Source organism: Enoplosus armatus, chromosome 13, assembly GCF_043641665.1.
Source record: "Enoplosus armatus isolate fEnoArm2 chromosome 13, fEnoArm2.hap1, whole genome shotgun sequence".
Classification (NCBI taxonomy): domain Eukaryota; kingdom Metazoa; phylum Chordata; class Actinopteri; order Centrarchiformes; family Enoplosidae; genus Enoplosus; species Enoplosus armatus.
This window is the reverse complement of record NC_092192.1, coordinates 10,647,530-10,668,977: the sequence shown is the minus strand read 5'-3', so window position 1 is coordinate 10,668,977 and position 21,448 is coordinate 10,647,530. Positions and strand designations below refer to the sequence as shown.

General features: G+C 43.6%; 2 protein-coding genes across 2 annotated transcripts; one reads left to right on the top strand and one right to left on the bottom strand.

Moving 5' to 3' along the window:
* Positions 1 to 234: 234 nt before the first annotated feature.
* On the top strand, positions 235 to 6,411 carry LOC139295602 (septin-5-like). The gene is made up of 13 exons (XM_070917816.1): positions 235 to 280; positions 835 to 857; positions 2,222 to 2,605; positions 3,203 to 3,299; positions 3,594 to 3,680; positions 3,917 to 4,040; positions 4,317 to 4,451; positions 4,579 to 4,696; positions 5,299 to 5,400; positions 5,493 to 5,589; positions 5,861 to 6,023; positions 6,155 to 6,257; positions 6,340 to 6,411. The coding sequence occupies exons 1-13, from the start codon at positions 235 to 237 to the stop codon at positions 6,409 to 6,411; spliced, it is 1,551 nt and encodes a 516-aa protein (XP_070773917.1).
* Positions 6,412 to 10,574: 4,163 nt separating this feature from the next.
* mntb (MAX network transcriptional repressor b) lies at positions 10,575 to 21,238 on the bottom strand. Its single transcript, XM_070917815.1, has 6 exons — positions 21,045 to 21,238; positions 17,250 to 17,796; positions 17,111 to 17,152; positions 16,741 to 16,852; positions 11,620 to 11,812; positions 10,575 to 11,405 (listed from the first exon to the last, which is right to left on the bottom strand). Exons 1-6 carry the CDS (start codon positions 21,115 to 21,117, stop codon positions 10,609 to 10,611), a joined length of 1,764 nt encoding a protein of 587 aa, XP_070773916.1. The 5' UTR covers positions 21,118 to 21,238; the 3' UTR covers positions 10,575 to 10,608.
* Positions 21,239 to 21,448: the final 210 nt, after the last annotated feature.

Sequence of the window (21,448 nt, the reverse complement as noted above, 5' to 3'; positions counted from 1 at the left end):
GTCTCCGACTGTCTGTTGTACTTAAAACCACGTCAGAGCGGCAGGACCCGGAGCTCAGTCTGCATGGACACACACACACACACACACACACACACACCCCATATGCATCAACACACTGTATCAGTTCTTGTATAGTTTGGTCTTTCGCCGCCATCACTAACATTGTAGTTTATCCATTTTCTGCCTCTGATCTGGGGACAGTTTGAGAAGCCAGCCAGCAGCAGCAGCAGCATCATGGAGCACATGTCCTCTCCGGTCAGGTTCCGCAGCAGTAAAAAAGGTACGTCTATAATAACACTGAACACCTGCAGTTATACACAAGGTTGCATTACCGATTTATTCACATAACCGATAGTTTCTGCAATATAAGTTGCTCAGTCAACTGAAAAATCACTATAGCAGCCTATAATATTCCTGCAGGGATTTGGATTTGTGTATGGTACTTGTATTCATGGTGATGTTTTTGCACCTTATTTACTATATTTTTATCACCTCACTACTGTCATTATAGACCTGCACATATACCTAGACCATAGACATATAACAAACTATGGGAGAAAATGCTGTTATAGGCGATTCAGTGTTCTGTTTCTACTGGTTTAAACGTATTGTGCTGCATTTTATTTTAAAGCTTTGTTTATTGATATTAACAGGGTAAAGTAAAGCTACCTACTTTTTTAATCATGTGTTTATTTCCAATGGACCAATAGCCATAGTTTTCTGTTTTCATTATCCAGCTTATACAACAAGTCTGTCTGCATTTATATTTTCTTGTTTACGAACTATACATTGTTTCCAACATTTATGATTGCTATCGTCTCTGCTCAAAAAAAGCTGCAACTTTCTCAGAAAAGGAGGTAGGACAAGTTTGTAGAATAGTCTTTAGTGATAGTGTGTAAAGGTTGTGTGTGTGTGTGTGTGTGTGTGTGTGTGTGTGTGTGTGTGTGTGTGTTAAATCTCCAACCCCCCACCCTGTCAGAGCATTAGAAGCTGGGTTAAGCCTGCTGCAAAGCTTTGTGGGTAATGAGAGTTGACAAGTAGACGGACGCCAGATGAACCCTGCTCAGGCCAGCAGCTCTGTGGGCTGTGTTGTTCTGTTGCCTGTAGAGCGGGTCAACAGGACGATGTGAGTTGAGAAATATGTATCTCCTGTAAAGCAGGTGTGGAGGCTCGGCTGATGTAGCTGCTCATGATAACGAGTAAAGGCACTCAGTGAAGTGACCAAAGCAGGTGTGGACTGCATTGTCAGCCATATAGCCCTGATTAACATCCAACCACTAGCTATGTGTGCGTAAGTTGCACACTGAAAGATGCTCCTTAAAAATGATAAAAGCTATTACTTTAGTCCAGTTAGTATATTCAGTTTGAACCTAGTGTTTACTAACTTCCAACTCCAGACTGTCTGTCCCTGCCTGGACAGATGGATGAGGGCTGCTGTAATGGTATAATGGGATCACAGGTCAGGGCTAATCAGTGGAGAAAGGGTGGTAGTCAACCACTACAACAGAAGACACACGCTCATCACGTCATGTACTCAAGAGAGCATGGACCTGACTGAGGCCATCAGCAGCCCGTTAGCCAGTCAGTGTTATCTTAGTGCCATGTCAACGATCTAATATACATGCATAGGTCTCATACTCAAACAATTTAGGGGAAAAGGACTCGAGATCTTACTGGAATTGACTTTTTAGTGTCCTGCATGGAATAATAATCCTTTCTAACTGCAATGATTTGTAACTGTTCATAAAGGAAGAGACCATGCCTGATGGTTTCCTCTGATAACCTGTTTAATTAACTGCAGATTTGAAGGTTTCTATGCTCTTGTTAGCTTTCTGTCTGTCCTTCAGTTTGGACTCGAAGTACGTCTTGTGGTCAGAACCCCTTGACTGGTACAACAGGTGGCAAACTGCAGCAGCATTGTTTTTGTTATAAATCAAGTGTTGCCACTGCAGAATTTGACATTTCCTCAGCTTGTCAATCCCTCTCCTACCTGAAACGTGATGAAACAGTAGGACAATGGTCCTATCAGTTAAGGCTTGTTCATCTTCAGCTGATATTTTGAAAATACTAAATAGTCAAAATAGTTTTGATGAGGATTAGTTCTTCAGTTAATAGGAAAGAAAGATCCCTTCCTTTTTAGTTTTGATTAAAAGTAAGTTATATTTTTGAGATCTTCCATATAAAACCATGTGTAACTCTGCTGCCTTTTGTTCTACCGAAGTTGTCCAGCCTGTCCATTGAGGACCAGGAGGACACTCAGTTTCCTTTCGCCATGAGGGATCTGCCTCCCGTCTCTCAGCCTGGCGAGCAGCACCAAGCACCGGGACACCAGGCACCAGTCAACCATGAGGCAGAGGGAGCTGAGACAGCAACCAACGGGAGACTCCCCAGCCTTCCCGGGACTCCACCTCTGCCCCGTCCCATCCCCTGCCACCCTGTCGGCTCTCCGTCAGTCCCTCGCAGACCAAATCGCGTGAGACCAGACCCAGCGTTTCAGCCCCTGAGGAGGCAGCTCGTCTCTCAGGTGTCTATGGACTGTCCACTCAGCCCGGCCTCGCGTCCACACAGCCCCTGGGGACGCTTTGACCCCTACGACTCTCCAGAGGTGTGTTTCTGTGTGCTTTTGTTACATGTGGATCTTTATGAGTGTATGTGCAAGTTGTTTTCTGTTACTGTCTGTTGTCATGTTGTCTGCTTTTGTGATGTAGTTCTTTTTGAGTGTTTGGAGATTGAAAAGATGGAAGTGGAAAAATGAACAAGGAACAAGGCAAATAACAATATTTTCCACAGTTTCCACAGCAAATGTCACAATAAGTTACATAATGTCTGATTTATACATTTCCTAACCTCTGTACAGGATTCTGAACTCATACTTTTATGTTCTAACACATATTTCTAAGAAAAGACTTTACTTCCTAGTACATACCTTTACCCCTTCTGCCAGATATCCTTGCTGCTGTTTGCAGCTGCTTCATGTACGCATATATCAACATAAGACATCAACTTTCATGTTCAAAACAGAGCTGTATGTTGATGTCAGTATCTATACTATATGATGAAAACTTGAAAGAGAAAATAATTGCAATAATAACCCATTATTTACCATAATATTTGAACAAATAATTTCAGTTCACCTATTAAATACTAACTTACAAATAACATGCACATACATACATGTTATGTATGTCTTTTCTGTCTGCAGGATCAGGAGAAAGAGTATGTGGGTTTTGCCACATTGCCCAACCAGGTTCATAGAAAGACAGTGAAGAAAGGTTTCACATTCACGCTTATGGTGGCAGGTGAGTCCTCCCATATGTCTGCTAACTGGGACCTTCACAGATTTGATTGAGGCTGTTAACACGACTGAATGTTGCATCTCTTCAATAAGTAATATACAAACATTAAGACATTAAACGTTTCCGCTAATAACATCAGAGTGGATGTCAATAAACTGACATCTTGTTTTATGTGTGAAGAAGTACTTTCTTTTTTGGTAAAGGTCTTGCGACTATTTGTGTTGAGGTAAATTATTTTGGGGAATGCAGACGTTACACCATTGGATGTGATATTTTATTCTCTCTGTCTCTCTGTAGGGGAGTCTGGCCTCGGTAAATCCACACTAATCAACAGTTTGTTCCTCACGGACCTCTACAAAGACAGGAAGGTTCCTAATGCACAAGGTGAGATTAGTTCTATTGTTTATGTGCATGCTGTCCGTGTAAATGCAGTAGGAAAGCACCTGGAATCAGGCTATGTAGACGGTCTTGTATGGTCTTACATTATTAGCTGTCATTTTTCCAGTGCAAAATTTGATGCTGCTGCTACTCTCTGATCTCAAAGTGTGTGTGTGTTTGCACACACTGTTAACGTGGTGCCCGTGTAGATTTAGTTACTTTACACATGTATGTTTCTGCAGAACGGATCAATCAAACGGTTGACATTGTCAAACATGCCATTAGCATTGAGGAGAAAGGAATCAAATTGAGGCTCACCATCATAGACACACCAGGATTCGGAGACGCAATCAACAATACTGAAAGGTGAGGTCATCAACATGCGCCCGCAGCGTTGTTCTCCTCCTGCAAACTCCAAACCAGCTTGACCCAGACATGACACACTGCTGTTTTGGTGGCACTCCTGCTCTGTTGGACATATTTGAACATTAGAGCAGAGTCAGGTTCCAAAGTCATTCCAGAGTCTTCAACTCATGGCATCACAAGCACACTGTATACGCTTTTATTTAGAAATAGCTCACGTTATAAGTTCTCTGCCAGGGTCGTCATTTGACTCACAGAGATTTTATATGTTTGCATCAGCTGGAAGCCAATAGAAGACTACATCGACCAGCAGTTCGAACAGTACTTCAGAGATGAGAGCGGGTTGAACAGAAGGAACATCCAGGACAACAGAGTCCACTGCTGCCTCTACTTCATCTCCCCATTTGGCCACGGGTACGCTGACAACATGTTTTACTTCTGCACATGACACTAAACTGGTACAACCATACTGCAACAGTCTCACTTTAAAGTTGTTCAAACTGTGGGGCATATTTCTGTGTATGTGTTTTTGTCCTGTCAGTCTTCGACCTCTGGATGTAGAGTGTATGAAGGCCTTGCATGAAAAAGTTAACATAGTTCCCATATTGGCCAAAGCTGACAGCATGACACAAGCAGAGGTCTACAAAAAGAAGATGAAGGTATGAGATCATAAACACACACACGCACACACACACACACACACACACGCACACAAACAAACACCACTGCCCTGAGCTGAGTACTTCAGTGATTTAGCAGAGCAGTTCCATAACGTTTGGGTACTCATAAGAGATTAAACAAGAGTCTACAGCCATGCTAGCAGCGGTGCTTTGAGCTAAATGGTAATGTCAGCATGCTAACATGCTCACAATGACAATGCTAACATGCGAATAGTTGTTGAGATATTTCTGTCTGGACTAAAGTGGTGGACACAGAACACAAAAATCACCGGATCTGCTTCCCGTAATGCAACTTGATGTGTCTCAACAAAGATCAGTCACTGAAAGTGACTTAGTGACATTTAGAAGCTCCAGAAAAAGGACTTGACATCAGAATACAACCTAATAACACACCATTGTAATGGTGTTTTTGCTGTTTGCGAAAACATTTTTAGTTAGTCACCTCAGCGTTTCTATGGATTCTTCAAGGAGAGTTGAGGCATTGAGGCCTACCTATCTCTGTCAAAAGATACATTTTATTTTTATTTTCGTTTCATGTCTATTTCTCTCAAACATTGTTTCAATGTGCTCATGTTCTCTAGATCAGAGAGGAGATCAAGCAGTTTGGGATCAACATCTACCAGTTTCCCGAGTGTGATTCAGATGAGGATGAAGACTTTAAGAAACAGGACCAGATACTCAAGGTTGTTCAGTTGACTCATTCATTTCTCACGGCTGAAATGTGCTGTCTCATTCACATTAACACTGACTATTTGTTGTTTTTACTTCTCTGCAGGACAGCATCCCGTTTGCAGTAATTGGGAGTAATGTTCAGGTGGAGAGTACCAGTCGCAAGTTCAGGGGTCGTGTCTATTCCTGGGGTGTGGTGGAAGGTATTACACACAAACACACAATATTTATAGTTTTTAATTAGCTTTTACTGTGGCTTTGGCAATTTTTTGCTTGGGTTTTTTTATATTTTTATTTATTTCACAAGGATAGTTTCCTCAGTAGATCAGTTGTCCAATTTTACTTCACAGACTATCAATGCATTTATTATTATCTGTTTTTAGTGCCTTGATTTTGTATCAATTTTATACAGAGCTGTTTGATAACAAAGAAAACCCACTCTGACCCAGTAACACGTTGTCGTTGCATGGTCAGTGGAGGACCCGGCTCACTCTGACTTCCTGCTGCTGAGGAACATGCTGGTGAGGACGCACATGCAGGATCTGAAGGACGTGACGCGGGAGACGCACTACGAAAACTACAGAGCTCAGTGCATCCAGAACATGACGCGCATGGTGGTGCAGGAGAGGAAACGCAGGTGGGCGGAGCCAGGATTTGTGGGTTGATTGAACACACTTACCTCTTATGTTCTTGCACACTGATGTCAGATATGTTCTGTGATGATTGACATAAATGGGGTACTTCTTTGTGTGTGAATCTGGGTTTTAGTTTGCGTGAGAAGTATCGAGAGGTGAGCGAGGCAGAATTTCCTCTGCCGCTGGCCGTCGTTGACACCGAGACAGAAAGACAAATCTTTGAGAAGGACGAAGAGGTAAGTTTCTCTCACTGCCTCACTTGTTCATTCACTCGGTTGCAGAGGTAATCACCGCTCCTTCATTTATTCCCCTCTGCAGCTGAGGAGGATGCAGGAGGTGCTGGAGAGGATTCAGGAGCAGATGCAGCACAGCCAGAGAGGTGGCTGCTGATTCCTCCCATAATTCCCTGGGAGAGGAGACAAACGAGGAGCACCCAGGAACACAGAGGAGGGCCCTGTTTATGAAGCCTGATGATCAAAAAGAGATAGGACTTGTATAAAAAGGAACTCAGCCATATTGCTTTCAGGCCCTTGTCTGATTGCTGTTCCAATGAACTTCAGGCTCAAACTCTGTACAAGTATAAAAGACACAGTCCCGCACGTGTCTTGCACATTTGCTTACATGCAGCCAGGGGAAGCATGTTCCAGCCTTCAGCAGTCACAGGCTCAGTGTTGTGTTCAAGAGCATGTCAGCAGGTCACCGGTGGATTCATTTTCAGGTCACTTCCTCCAAAAACAGAGTTGCTCTGCTGCTACAATTTATTACTTTTAATCCATTTGTTTTATTAACGTGTTCCAGGACGTCTTCCTTGATAAGTAACCTCGACCATGGTGTAACACTGCCATCTAGGGGTCATTGTAGTGATGTTGACGTTGGGTTTTAAATATGTAAACCACATTTTTCAGTTTTATTACTTGCGAGTCAAAGATTTCTTTTTTTTTTTGTATTTTTAATTTTGCTGTTTCGTAAGGACAAAAAAGTGAAAACATAAATAAAAAACGCTTTTAACTGCTGTCTGTTTATATTTTTACACAAGAGCATTTAACACAGGAGCAAGATGTGTTGTAAATGTAATAAGATTTATTAAGAATCTTTATTATTTCATCAGCATAATTCTTCATCATTAATATGTTTTATCCATCATCATCATTGTTATCTTAAACAGTGGACAGATCGATCTAAAAGGCAGCCCAAAGTGTACAGGCGATATATAACTTAAAACTTTCTCCATAGGGAAAACATGTTTTTATATTCATATATAATATCAATGTAGCATGAGGTCCAAGATCCTGCCCACGTTATACAGTATTGTACATGGTCCCAAAAATAAACAGAAAAACAGAAACTAAACTGCAATCTACATGCAAAACAAAACCAAAAAGAAACGAGCATTTAAAATTTGAAGGTACATACACTCATATGCCAAAACGTGCATACAATCACAAATTTACAAAACTTCCATACGTACATACAAATATTACAAAACTCAAATTGAATATTAGACATTATTATGTTATCAGGAAAAGAGCAACAACTTTTTTTTTGTTTTTTTTACTTTTTCCACTCCAGTCCAACTCACAAAATGGAAAAAATTTAAAAACATAAAAAACAAAACAAAACAAAAAAAAACAATTAGGACAGTAAATCTTTGTCTCTTCCATTCGCTCAATGTGTACGTGTTTTGCCAGAGTTGTCACAGTGTTCAGGAAAACTGAGTATAGGCACACACGATAGCACCCAAACAGGCTCATACCATAAATCACCTCTGTGTAAAAAAATTGCCTGCTTGCCACACACACACACACACACACACACACACACACACACACACACACACACACACACACATGCACGCACACACACACACTCCATCATGCATGGGGCAAACTGTGTAACCAAAAAACAGAGCCATGCTACAGGTACAGTAGGATTAACTATAGTACAGAATATAAAACATGTTCACACACAGTCACATATACAGACAGAAGACACAGAAACAGCAGAAGAGGAGCAGATCCACGCAACTTTGACTACATACACAGACGGGAGATTTTATGGTGTGACATGTATAGGCTGGCAAGAAGGCTGTGAAGCCATGAACGTTTTGAGTATGTGCACATAAACACACAGACATACACACATAAAAGACACACACATAAACAAAGAAAAGTGGGGTGTCACAACACATTTTCCATTTTGAAACTGGTTTTCTCAAACTGATTTTCTGGACTGGAGCAGAGGATATAGGCTTGATGCTCAATTGGACGTCACGCGTCGCTGCAAAATTATTCTTCACAAAACTGCAATAAAATGCAAACTGAGCTTAGGCCTGAACAATACTCTTTCCAGTCTTTTTAATATCTTTTGTGCTGTATCCAAACTTTTCAAGACCTTTCAGTGAGAAAAATGTATCTCAACTAGTTTGACAAAGAAGAATCTCAACTCAATCTCTAGCTTTTCTGGAGCTTTCATCTACATCTCACGATCTTCTCAGCAGTTGTAAAAGTTCCATACTGTATGTAATATAATGCAGTACGAAACTTCAGTCAGGATTATTTCTCAAGTTAAGATTTATTTTTGTCAAACTGCTGTTTTCAAGGTCACGAGTGAAGCTTTTGCACTCTTTTCCAGATTTTAAAAGCCTGTACGGGAAGTTTGTGTTGCGTGTGAGTAACATCAGTATGTGGCAGCAGAGGGAGCTGTTGCATTAGAGTGAAGAGGATGAAAACCTGTACTGCCCTACAGTGCGTTAAGGGAACGTCACCCATGACAGTGCACAAGAGGAAAACCACTGGATGTGTTGAGAGCAGAAACAGGATGTCAACATAAACACACATTTCAGGCATCTGCAAGAAAGCAAGAAGCTTTCCATGTTGATTCTTGTTCAGAATGATGTGCGACATTACTACCTGCAGACCAAGCAGTCTATAACAGGCCGTGATTAGTTTGAAAACATGAATTGCAATGTAATGCACACGATAACACCGCTGGGAGATTTGGAATGATTCTGGCTGGTTTACTGAAAACGTATAGAGCCTCTTTGCCTCAAAAATCACCCATGAGTAAATAACGCGTGATAGGAATCAGTCTCCTCAAATCACAAATCTGTAGGTGTACGAGGAACTTTGATTTCTCACAGTGAAATCATCTCGTCAGGTCTTACGTTGAGTGCACAAATCAAGAATAATCAAATCAATGACAGCTTGAATTACTTTTTCAAACTGATTTAACTCCAGTCTGTTTCTGACTGCCAAGCTCAAACTTGTTGCTCTACTTTAAATCTGTGGTTTGGTGGTTTCCAACAAGGAAATCCAACGTCTGTGCAACAATCAACAGGCAAAGGTCATGCTGTCTCCAGACATTACTTCTCCACAAGGCCAGTAAAAACAGATGCTACTGTATGTTTGGAAAACCAAGCAATCACTGCTCTAATTCTTCCCCTTTAACGTTGCCCCATATTTCTGGACTTGCTTTTGGAGGGACACTGTTGTTTTGGAGTCCCCCTCAAGAAAGAAAGCCATAAGGGGGAGTGGATAAATAACTCCACTGTTGAATGGGGTAATGGGGAACAGACCTCACATATAAAAAAATGATGGGGTTCTTTCCTTCTTTTTGTCTTTTTTAACTGCAGATTGGATCTGGTTTTGTTATTGCACTGTTCATTCTTTCTCTTAAAACTACTTGCAAGGTGTTTGGTGCCAAGTGCAGTGGTGAGGAACCTTCGTTTGGACGAAGATGGAGAGGGCTTAACTTAACTTCATGGAGCAAGTTTTGTACTAAGATCGGGGGCAAAAGTGAAGGGTGGGGAAAAAAAACTAGAAGCAATATAAATGAGGAACTTTCCTGTCATGGAACTACAGTGTTCCTGAGGACAAAAAGTGAAGAACTGCATCAGTAAGTGACTGGCTGACTATGTAATGTGGTCTCCTTCACACTCGGTCAAAGTCCTGTGTGTAACTCATTCGGACCAGTGAAGCCACTCGGCTCCCTCCTCCTGCTCTCAAACACATCAGTGACATTATTCCACCAGAATGTCCCACATGACATCATGATTATATGAATAAAAAACGGGCACATACTGTATCACCACGGCAACAGCCTAACAACAAACAACAAACTCTCTCTCTCTCTCTCATGCGTTTTCCCTCAATGAGTGAATGAATAGTTAAGGTAAGTCCTTGATGCCTGAGTGTGAACTGAGCTTATCATGTTAGTGCTTCTGGTTGTAAAGGAAGGAGAGAAGGAAGGAAGAAGGGAAGGAAGGAAGGAGAGAAGAAGGCAAGGAAGGAAGGTAAAACAGAGTTCCTGTCTTTGCAGCGCAGACAAATGTCACAGTCTTATTTTCACAAACAATGGCCTGACCCACTGACTCTGCTTTAATGTTATTGTTCACAAACTAACAGAGCTGTAACCAAAATATCTCTGGAGATATTCATCACAAGTTGTCCAAAAAACAGTTGATGTTTTTTTTTGTAAATTTTCATGTGTCTGTCACAGATTCTCTGCTATTGATTATTGATAGGAGTGTGAAAACTCATCCAGAAGTTCTCCTGTCTTCAATCCATCCCATCTTTTTTTTTTACTCTTTCAGGCTAGTTTGAGTGTGCTGACTGGGAAGGTTGGGACTGTAACCATGGTGACAGGGTTGAGGACGGCAGCCTGCCCAACCAGCTGTGGGTGGGGGGCCAGCACTGCTGTGGGTTTCCCTAGTGACGGACTCCCCTGAGTCATCATGGCTGCGCTGTTCACCTGGGCTCCATTAGTGTTAGCTTGAGGATTAGCCTGGACGTGCGGTAGGGTGTGATGGGTGAAGGTGTGAGTGATGTGGCCCACCATGGTGGGCTGAGAGACAGACACGCCCTGCGGGTAGAGAGTCGGGAGGTGGGATTGCAGGGGACCTCCCAGGTGAGCCACCGGGTGGACGGTGATGTGTCCGATGGGCTGCGCGGCTATCGGCTGGTGAGTGGCAGTGGCAGCTGGAGCCGCTGCGATTGCCTGAGGGGTGGGGCCAGGTGATGGGGCGATGTGCGTTAGGTGTTTGTGATTCGCTGGCAGAGCGTGATTGACGGCCTGGATGACTGAAGGGTGGGAGACGGCGGCGTGAGCGATGACGGTGGGCTGGACCTGCACAGCCGTGGGCTGAATGGGATGAGCCGGTGGCAGACCTGGGGCTGGAGCAGGGGCGATGGCTTGGGGTGGGGCAGAGGGGGAGGCCGTGGTCAGGACTCCGGAGAGAGGCAGTGTGGTGTGCTGGATGGACAGGTGAGGGGTGAGGAGCGGCTGGGCTTGTAAGATGGGAGGTGTTGGTTTGGGCAGGGACGTGGGAGCAGGAATGGGAGCGGGAGCATCCTCGTCTACGTCCTGCTCAAAGTTGTCTTCTCCTTCTGTAGACCGAAAAGGAAACTGTTAGTCATCATGATACGACCCAAGAAACAGTGCTATGTGTACTTAACCACTACTTACACCCCCGTGCCTCCCTTACAATAAAAAAAGCTTCATCTGCTGTGGCACTTCTTGTGATTAGTTCTGTATAAGAGTATCAGGTACCCAGGTAATACATAATGTATGCCCGGGAGTCACTGCATCTCATCCCTGTACCTGAGGCGGTGGACGTGGAGGCCTGGTCGTCCTCCGGCTGGATGGTCTGCCGTAGGAGTCTGTCGATCTCGATGACATCCATGCACTGGCTGAGCTCGTTCTTCAGCTCGGCCAGGCGCTGCTGCGTAGCGATCTTCTCTCTGGCCAAACGCTCCATCTCATGCTCATACTCCTTCTCTTTCCGCTTCAGAGTCTTCAAGGGGAAACACACAAACAGCAGAGCAGATGAGGATCACTAGTTAAAACACTGTAAAACACTTCTAACTTATAATTATGGTATAAGTAAGAAAATGTGAATGGTGTGTTGACATGTACATTTTTAGATAAAAGCCTGGATTCAAACAAGGCTGCAGTCTGTATAAACATATGAAGGCCAGAAAACAAATGTGGAAAAACAATATTACAATGGTTCTCTGACCATTACTGTTAAGTTGTTTTTTTCCCTATGTTAAGCTGCTGTTAAAGAAGGTCAAACCTGCCTGCAGAAGTTTTCAATAAAGGCCTTTGAGGGAAGTAGAGGGATTATTCCCCCTGGCATACTGGAAATGTGTTAATATAAAACAGATGGAGGAAGTGTTGAGTTTGCATTAATGGCTAACAGCAAATTAATAAACAGTAGCCGATCATAAAAAAGGAAAACTTCTTAACAATAATAAAATATACTTTTAAAAGCAGGGGAAAATAGAAACAAAGACATTGTTCTTTCTCTAGTAGATAAAGACCATAGCCACTATTTGACAACATACCGTATGTGCACGCTGTGAGGCTAGAATTAGTTTTAAATATCTGCCGTTCAAAGTCCTGGCATTGCAACAGAAAAAGGAATTAAGGCCAACTTTCTTTCTCTGTACGGTCTTGGCCACTCCCACATTTCTCCCAGCTTGCACAATCCTGAAACACAATGTTCTCCGTGCGATCCCTGTTTCAAACGCCAGCAGGAAGCCATGCATGCAAATTCAAGCATGTTCACACTGCTTTTGTTGGCGTCATCTACTTCAGCTCCTCCCATTTCCTGGGTGTCATGCTTGTTTTTCAAGAGAACAGGTCAGAGTGGGAGTAAACGTCCTGCCATGTTTTATTTCCACCAATCGCTCAAGTTCATCATCATCCCACCAATTCTGATGTCACTGGATTACTGCAGCCCGGACATTACAGTCAGATGTGCCTGAATGACAGTATTAATTCCTAGCACAGCACAGTCATGCCCTGAGTAATAAGCTGCATGTGTGTTTGTAGACTGACAAATGACATGAGGAAGAAAAACACAGCACGAGACGCAGAAAGAAAAAGTTAACAGAAAGATTTAGAAAGAAGGAGCACAGCTTTTCAGGCCCCACCACGATGTCTCTGTGACCCAGTTTGAGTGTGGGTCAGCTGACACATGAACACCAAACAGTGCAGGCTAAGGACATTAACACAGATTACTAGGGAGGAATGAGGGAGAGGGGGGAGGAGGGAGAGGGGAGGGACAGGAGGGAAATGGGTGAGTAAAGGAGGGCAGAGGATGGAGAGGTGGGTAAGGGATTATATGTTGGTAAACAGAAACCAGAAAACTGCTGGTAGGTTTCTGCTGTGTGCAGCTGGTTGATTTCATTGCATTACTGGAAATTAAATATCCAGTTTACTTAAATAGTTAAATAGTCAACATAAACTCAAATACAAGCGAGAGCACAGAAGATAAGCACATGGGGACACATGATCTTACTACAGGACACAGGAAAGCTGTTTACTCTCTGCAGGAATGTGATGGCCTAACGCGCATGCTTTCCTCACCGCTCCCATCCTAATTCACAGCCCTCTATGTAACAGCTACCAGTCCAGACATGGTGAACTTTGCCATCTTATAAACAGCTCTCTTCCAACACCCTCCCCCTCTATGTGCTTCCACACATGCAGCCTTTTCCCATAATTGTAGGGGCAGTTTTTACAGGTCATGCGTGAAGAGGAGGTGGTTTTGGAAATGACAGCAAATCAGATCACGTCCTAATAGTCCAAACATCTGAACACAGACTTTAACAAGATTGGTGGTTCTGTGTGCAAGTTTCTGTCTTTACTAGAAAAGTTATTCCAGCTGATTCATGCCTGTAATTTCATTTCTGACTATAACTGCTATTATATACTGTCTGCTGCATATGCACACTCACTGAATACACTCCTTCTACAAGACTTCAAGACTAAGCATGACACTACTGACACACATACAGTCACACAGCCAACAGATATTCTTTGAAACACAAACATTATCTAGCACAAGCGGGCCACAGAGGAACGGCTCATGTACGTGCGCATGTGCATCCATGAACATCACTTCAAGGTCTTTCTATACAAAACCAGACACCATTAGGCCTGCAGCAAATCACCAAGGAAACAGCTGTCACCCATAGCAGTTTCCTTGGCAACCTCATCCGTGAGGATTTGGCTGCTTGAGCAGCAGTTTGTAGAAAAACATAAGGAGACATCTAATTGGGTGAAGCTTTGGGGTAATTACATATAAGGAGTGATGTGACTGGACGTTTGCCAGTCGGGTGGCTTCAGATCACTCCCAACCCCCGCCCCCTCCTCCTCCTTCTCGACACTTCCGTCCCACACTCACTCTCCTTCTACTCCCCCATCCATCGCTCCCTCGACACCCCCCCCCCCCTTTTCCCCTCCTCCTCCTCCGCCTCATCTATGCCTCCTTTATCCTTCCTCCTTCAACACATCCCCTCAAATAAAACAGATGAAAATAAAAGATGTGATGATATTTTAGCTTGACAGGTGTCTTTGCCTTAATCACATATACATGTGTGATTTCCACAAGGTTGATGTGAGGACAAGGGATTTCCGATAGGCGTGACTGGAAGCGCTTGAGATCCTGAAAGCTCACATTGGTGCTCCATCATCTACAACCATTGACAAAAAGACCAATATAAGCAGAATTTGATTGGAGTAGTCTTTACATCACACACACCCTCACGCACACTCTCCCATGCAGACAGACATGGAGGAACAGACTGACTACAGTGCCCTGGCCACCTGCTGCCCGTTGCTATGGTTACCAAGTGTTCTAGAGACAGCAGGGGGACAGAGGACGCGACGGACAGAGATGAAGAAAAGGTTGAGACAGATGAGGGTTAAAAGACAAAGAAAATCTGACGCAACTGTTGCAATTCTGTACCTATTTCCACTGTTATAACCATGGAAACACTGCCGTACCCGGTACCCGACACTGTCTCTCTCTGCAATCTAGCGGCACAGAGCAGATCGGAGTGGGTGAGCTGCGGTGACGTCACCAGGCTTGCGCTAGCCATGTGCTCAGATCTCACATGGCTCAGGGAGAGGGAGGGAGGCTGAGGTTTACTTGAGGAGAGGAACTGAGAGAGAAGGAGGGGGGGAAAAGGAGGGGGCGAGTCTCTCGTCTACAATAAAAACCCAGCGGTTATATTATAGATCAGAGGAGAAGGTGCCAAAACAGTAACATGGGGGATAGTGCAGCTGTGTTAGGTTGCCTTGGTAAATGGGAAATAATTCAATATTATTGATATTGACTTTAAGTAGAATCATATTGTGTTGATATCAACAAATTAAAGATTACAGGTTAATTTTGCTTTGACACGAACAAAAAAAGGTATCTTGGTTTAGGTTTTACATGTGTCAAGAGTCAAATGTGAAAGTTTTATCATTTTAATCATTCATCATGTATTTTCCATATATTAGCCATCTCATAAAATTGTAAATGCTTGTAATATGTTTCAACCATATTGCTCTATTAACTGGTCTCACATATCAGTGTGGGCTGAGGAAAACACTGTAAGCAACTATTATTTGTACTAGTATTGATTATTCTGCTGATCATATTTTTGATTTATCAATTTTCTTTAGTCTATAAAAAACAGAAAATAATGAAAAATGCCCTTGATAAATTCCCAAAGCTTAAAGGAACATCTTTAAATTGCTTGCTATGTCTGAGTCCAACACCCACATTTGAGTAGCTGAAACTGTGAATACTTTATATTTTTGCATGATACGTTATTAACGTTTTTGCTGTCGATTTACTTTCTGTTGACCGACTAACTGATTCATTAACTGTTTCAGCACTAGTAGTTACTACCATTATATATATATATATATATATATATATATATATATATATATATATATACACAGACCTAGTGAATGGAGTGACCTTTTTTTTTTATTTGAAAACTAGTAAGTAAGCTGTGCAGTATGGACTTCCTCCCCAGCAGCTTGGCTCTGCCTCACATCAAAACATCATCATCATCATCATCATCATCTCCTGTCAAAGAAATGCCTCCAATCCCTCTGTGTTGTGCTCCCTGAAGGCTGGCCCCAAGATCTCACAAGGATCTTACAGCCACAGTCTTGCTCTTCCATCCCACAGCCTAATATCGCTCATTCCACTGACTCCTGTCGCATTTTCCATTGAACTCAAAATCATGAAGCTTCAACTCCACCAAAAAAGGAACCACTGCATCTAGCTCCAGGCTGCAATTAATTTCTGCCACTGTGCAGAAAACCTCCCTAGTCTACTTTTGCAGACTGAAAACTCACCTCTTCAGGCTATACAGTCCCCTCCCCCACACCACCCTCAGCTCCATCCACTTCTTCTCTACACAACTATAATATGCTACAAATCCTTCCTCACTAAGTTCTTGGGACAACCAGTTCCTGTTCAATTTCATACTGCATGACACTACATGACTACAGGATGGACGGCATTATACACACACACACACACACACACACACACACACACAACATCTCACCTGGATAAGAATCTCTGAAATGCTTAAAATGCAAACTGATGTTCTCAAGAAAAGTAAACTCCATCGTATGGACTTGGGACAACATTGGATTTATTGACCACTTTCTTATAGGCAATATCATAGTCAAAAGAGACTAACCAACACAAAACAGGCAATGTATATCTATTACACTGGACCAAAGCCTGTGCTGTTCCCAGAGCTGAACCAATCAATTCAAGACCGGAGAAAGATGAAAACAATAAGTTGAAAAACAAGAAGCGAGTAGTGCCAGAATATTGTGTCAGACCACACTAGTATGTAAAGGCTTACAGTCTCACCATGCAGGGAAAGCTGAGAAAAAGTGTTCAAACTCTACCTGTATGTAGCGCAAAGCACTGCGGAGAACGCTGAGGTTGGAGGTTTTCTTCTCGTCAACATTTGGAACGTTCTTCTTCAGTGTCTCAAAACACTCTTTGAGGTGCGCTCGCCTACGGATTCAGAAACAACAAAGAGTCACACTCACAACATGGTTATTAGCTTACTGTGAAGAATATTCACCATTAGCAAGTCGATTTGTTTGAGAGCTTAACCAAGTTGTTGTCATTAAAAGAGACCTCATAACTCCAATTTTGCATGCCTACAAAGGATTGGTAGAGGAAATGCCTGTTGTAACTCTTTCACAACACATTTGATAAACACAAAATGTGTGTCTGCAACAACAAGAAGTTCACATGAATATGACTAACCTGTTCTTCTCCAGTTTATTATGCACCTCTCTGGTCCCCGCTCTGGAAACACAAAATAAACAATCAAATACAACCATACACCCATCTACACTCTTATATCAACTTTAACACACACACACACACACACACACAAACTGACCCTCCTGGTCTCCTCTTCCCATCCATCGTCCTCATGTCCTCCATCGTCACTCCATTGGGCCGCGGCTGAGATGTGGGTGGAGCTTGATGGGGAACCAGTGCATGTTGAGATCCAGCGCCATTAGTGCTGATGGAGGTTGGGTACTGAATCTGCACCTGAGGCTTAGTTTCTACCTTTATCTGGGGGGCACACAACAGGTGTGGAGAGGCCGGCTGCTGCTGCTGTGGAGGGGAGGACGAGTTCTTCACTGGCGGGGAGCATTTGAGCGACGGCGCTGCCACCGCAATCTGCGTCGTAAGCGGAAGTGTTGGGACTGAAGGTGTCGCTGTGACAACTGGGACCATTGGGATTACAGCAATGGGGACTTGAGGAGGTGGGAGAGAGGGAGGCGGAGGGGCGGGGGGGTGATGCGGCTGTAGACGGTGAGCGTCATCGCCCCACGTGATGTGGTTGGCTCTGACTGGCTGAGACGACGAGGTCACAAGTTCCACAAGCCTCGACTCCGCCTCCCTGTTGATGAGCTCCTTCTCTTTGCGCTGCTCCTCCTCTGTAGGAGGAAAAGTGAGCAAAGGGAAACACATCCAACAAGTTAGAAGGATGGAGGATAAGGGTGGACGTAAGAGGAGACAAACAAGAGAGTCGATTGTACATTGAATAAAACACTGGACAACCTGCCGTCATGATAGACTATTTCCAGGGGTTAAATCTGCCTTTCATGCCCCAACACTGATGGATGGACACACTCACGTCCATACTGAATGTAGACAATATAGACAATGAATTTATCAACCAACATCAAACAAATGACGGAAGTTACCCTCCGGTAATCTTTTTCATTGTTGTGCTACAGATTCCTTTGTCAGAGTGGATGTCACTTTGTTTGTATAGTGAACATCTCAACACACACAAAGAATGATGTCATCAGGGTATCAAGACGTGGGGGGGGTAAATAACCCCAGAAATTGTGTCTGCATCTGTGTCCTGACTGGAGACAGCCCTCCCCTCTGTCTGCCCTGTGATTGGGCCGTTCCAGCACTGAGCGTGCTTCTACCCCTGGGCTACGTCATGGCTGTCTGACCAACAGCAGCGGACTGTTGTTAAGGAGCCACCCTGCTGGGTCAAGTAGAGCTGGCGCCATGACAACATATAAATGAAGTGTCGTTGTATCGCAAAAAGCAAAAAAATGAATTCAAAAATCCCATCGTAGGATGGGAATGTTCCCACGCTGTGCTCATGTGGAGTATGCAGAGGCGCACACACACTTAACGATATGAGTGAGTAGTTACTGCACACCGTAGCAGGCAGACTCAAAGCAATGTGGAAAGCCCTCCGTTACCATGGAAACAGCAACATTAGAAACAGAAGATCCCAGGGATTCCTCAAACCTGCACAACGCCAACACACAGCCCAGCCATTTCCCACCATTATGAAACAAAATAGAAACACCACATGCCAACATGCCTGTCTGTGTGTTAAGTAACACTTTCGGTTTTTTTCTCCACGTGAAACTGCACACGAAACACACAATGACGCAATTTCCTTTCCCAGGGCAATAGTTCATGCACAGTTGCACACTGTCATCATATTGATAACAACACTATTTCTCTCTGCACTTGTTATTTTTTAATTTTAGATTTGACAACAATCCAATCACGACACTGTTAATAGTGCTACCTTGGAGTAACACTGTTTAATTATTCATGTGTTCACATCTCCTCTGACTCCTGCTGAGCAGTGGAAGACAGACACACAACTCCCTCTCTCTGTGAGCATCATGCTTCGTTTTAAGTAAGACGGGACAAGATTTTATCATTGTATCTAGAGCCGAAACGATTAGTCCATTGACAAGAAATAAATCTGCAACAATTTCGATAATCGGTTAATAATTTTAGTCAGTTTTCAAGAAAAAAATGCCAATCATTCTCTGGTTTCAGATTCTCCAGTGTGAGGATTTGCTTCTTTTCTCTGTCATATATGATAACCAACTGAATATTTCTGTTCAAACAAAACAAGCTATTTGAAGAGTCACCTTGGGCTCTGACTGTTCGTCAATTAAATGGAGAAAATCATCATAAGTTGCAGCCCTAATAGTATCGTTCCAGAAATGTATTTTATCCAGCTTCTGAAATAAAATAGTTATCAAAGTTGCTGTTTTACAAGGTTTGTCTCCAACAATGTATAACAGAGGAACACTGTTGATTGCTTTGGACATCAGTTAGATTTTACATGCATTTGCATTTTGGTGATATAGATAAATATTGGAAAATATCCTTTATAACATCATGATTATGATTTCCATGTTGCTGTGCCTTAGTTTTAAGGGATACACTGGTGTCATTTAGGAACATCTAGGAGCAAAATGCAGTAGTGCAACTCGTCAATAATTTCTAATATCTTTTCCGTTTGCTAATACAACACATAATAAATGGCTAATTCCACAAAGGTAAAAGTAAAAATAATGTCCGAAATACAGAGATAGAAGTTGATATCAGCTGAGAGAAATCGTTTTTCTAGCTTTTGTAGTACAATCCACATACACACACACACACACACACACACACACACACACAATGCTCCAAATTGTCAAGTGCATGCAAAACTAAATTACATAACTTCTGCATTGAGAGGCTGGGCTGGGGTGGGGGTGAGCAGGGAGGCTGCCCTACTTACCCCCCTTTCTCTCTCTGACCCGCCACTGTCAGTAGGCTGAATGGGAAGGGCGGGGACAGCAGTGTGAGTGCGTGCATGTATGTGTGTGCGCTCGGTGTGTAACCAGGGGAGGAGGGGGCAGTGTGCACGTGGTCGGTGTGGGCGGTTCCTAGCACGCGGTAGGGTAAGTATGCGGGGGGGAGGGGGTTGATTTGTCTGACACGTCATCAGAGAGGAGAAACACAAAAAGCAGCACCCCCCCACCCCCGTCTCTTTTACCAAGTCATTGATCATTATGTCGATTGACAACTCATCAAACAAATAAGAGAGACAAGGCAATTATTTTATATGCTCGCGCGCAGATATACAAATGGGACGGGGTGAGCGCGTGAGGACCCGCCCCAGTGTGTGTCATAAGATAGCTGAGCAATGTCAGGGTATTATGTAAAGAGCAGCCTCTGCTCGCCACCGCCCTGCCGGTGCTCGACGGACAAAAAACTGGGGCAAATCGATTCTGAGGAGGCTCTTTTATAACACAGATGTGACATGTGAAACTCTTTTGAAAATGACACTTTAATCACCGATTTTAAACAGATTTAGGAAAATATATTTGAGCTTTCAGGATGTATGTACAGCAACTAAGTGCACACTCTACAGCCAGTTGCTTCATAGAAAAGATACAAAACGAAATGAACCACGGTTACTGACAGGAACTCCTCTGCTATGTCTCTCCCTCTCTCTCTCTCTCTCACACACACACACACGCATGCACTCACGCGCCTACTGTGAGTCACTTGAGTGTTGAAACTGTCACACACACACAAGCCGAGAGCGCGCAAAGTAGTTAGCAAAACAACTTTGGCCGTTTCCGCATTAAGGGAAGACAAATGTGTGCAGTAATTAACCACTCGGGAATCGCCGATAGTTTGCAGTGACTTCAGTCTCTTTTTTTTGGCATGAACCCAGGGCGATAAACTAAAACTACAAACGCTTCCGTTCATCACAGGCGGGTCGGTTGAAAATGCAAGCCCCGCCGTTGATAGTAACGGGATACCGTCCCCCAAAAGGCAGTTTAGGATGTAGCACACACTGTTATTTGGTGTCATGCACGTTCAGCGTGATGCACCAGTCTGCTGTTCAACTTACCACGTGTGATCTGTTGTTGCTGGGCTTGCCATTCCAGATATCTGGCCGCCTCCAAAAGTGTATCGATGCTCATTGCGCGTAAAACCCTCACGGCAGGCGACCCGGTGGCCCGGGACGGAAGGAGGAAAAAGACCGAGGGGGTATGTGGTAGTGTCCCGGTAGGAAGCGCCGTGTGCACGGTTCACGCCCGAGCTTTTCGTCCCCTGTGTTTCTCCCGAAAGCAGACGGGCGATTTTTAATCCGGCCGAACGTAAAGTAGATCCTCGCATACGTAAAAAATAGGATTGCAACAAGATGGCGATGCGAGCACGGGAATACACACAACAAGGCGAGTCGTGTTCTCGTTAAGGCCCGCCCCTCCCGGATTCCTGCCCCGCCCTGTTACTACGGCCCCCGACAAAACC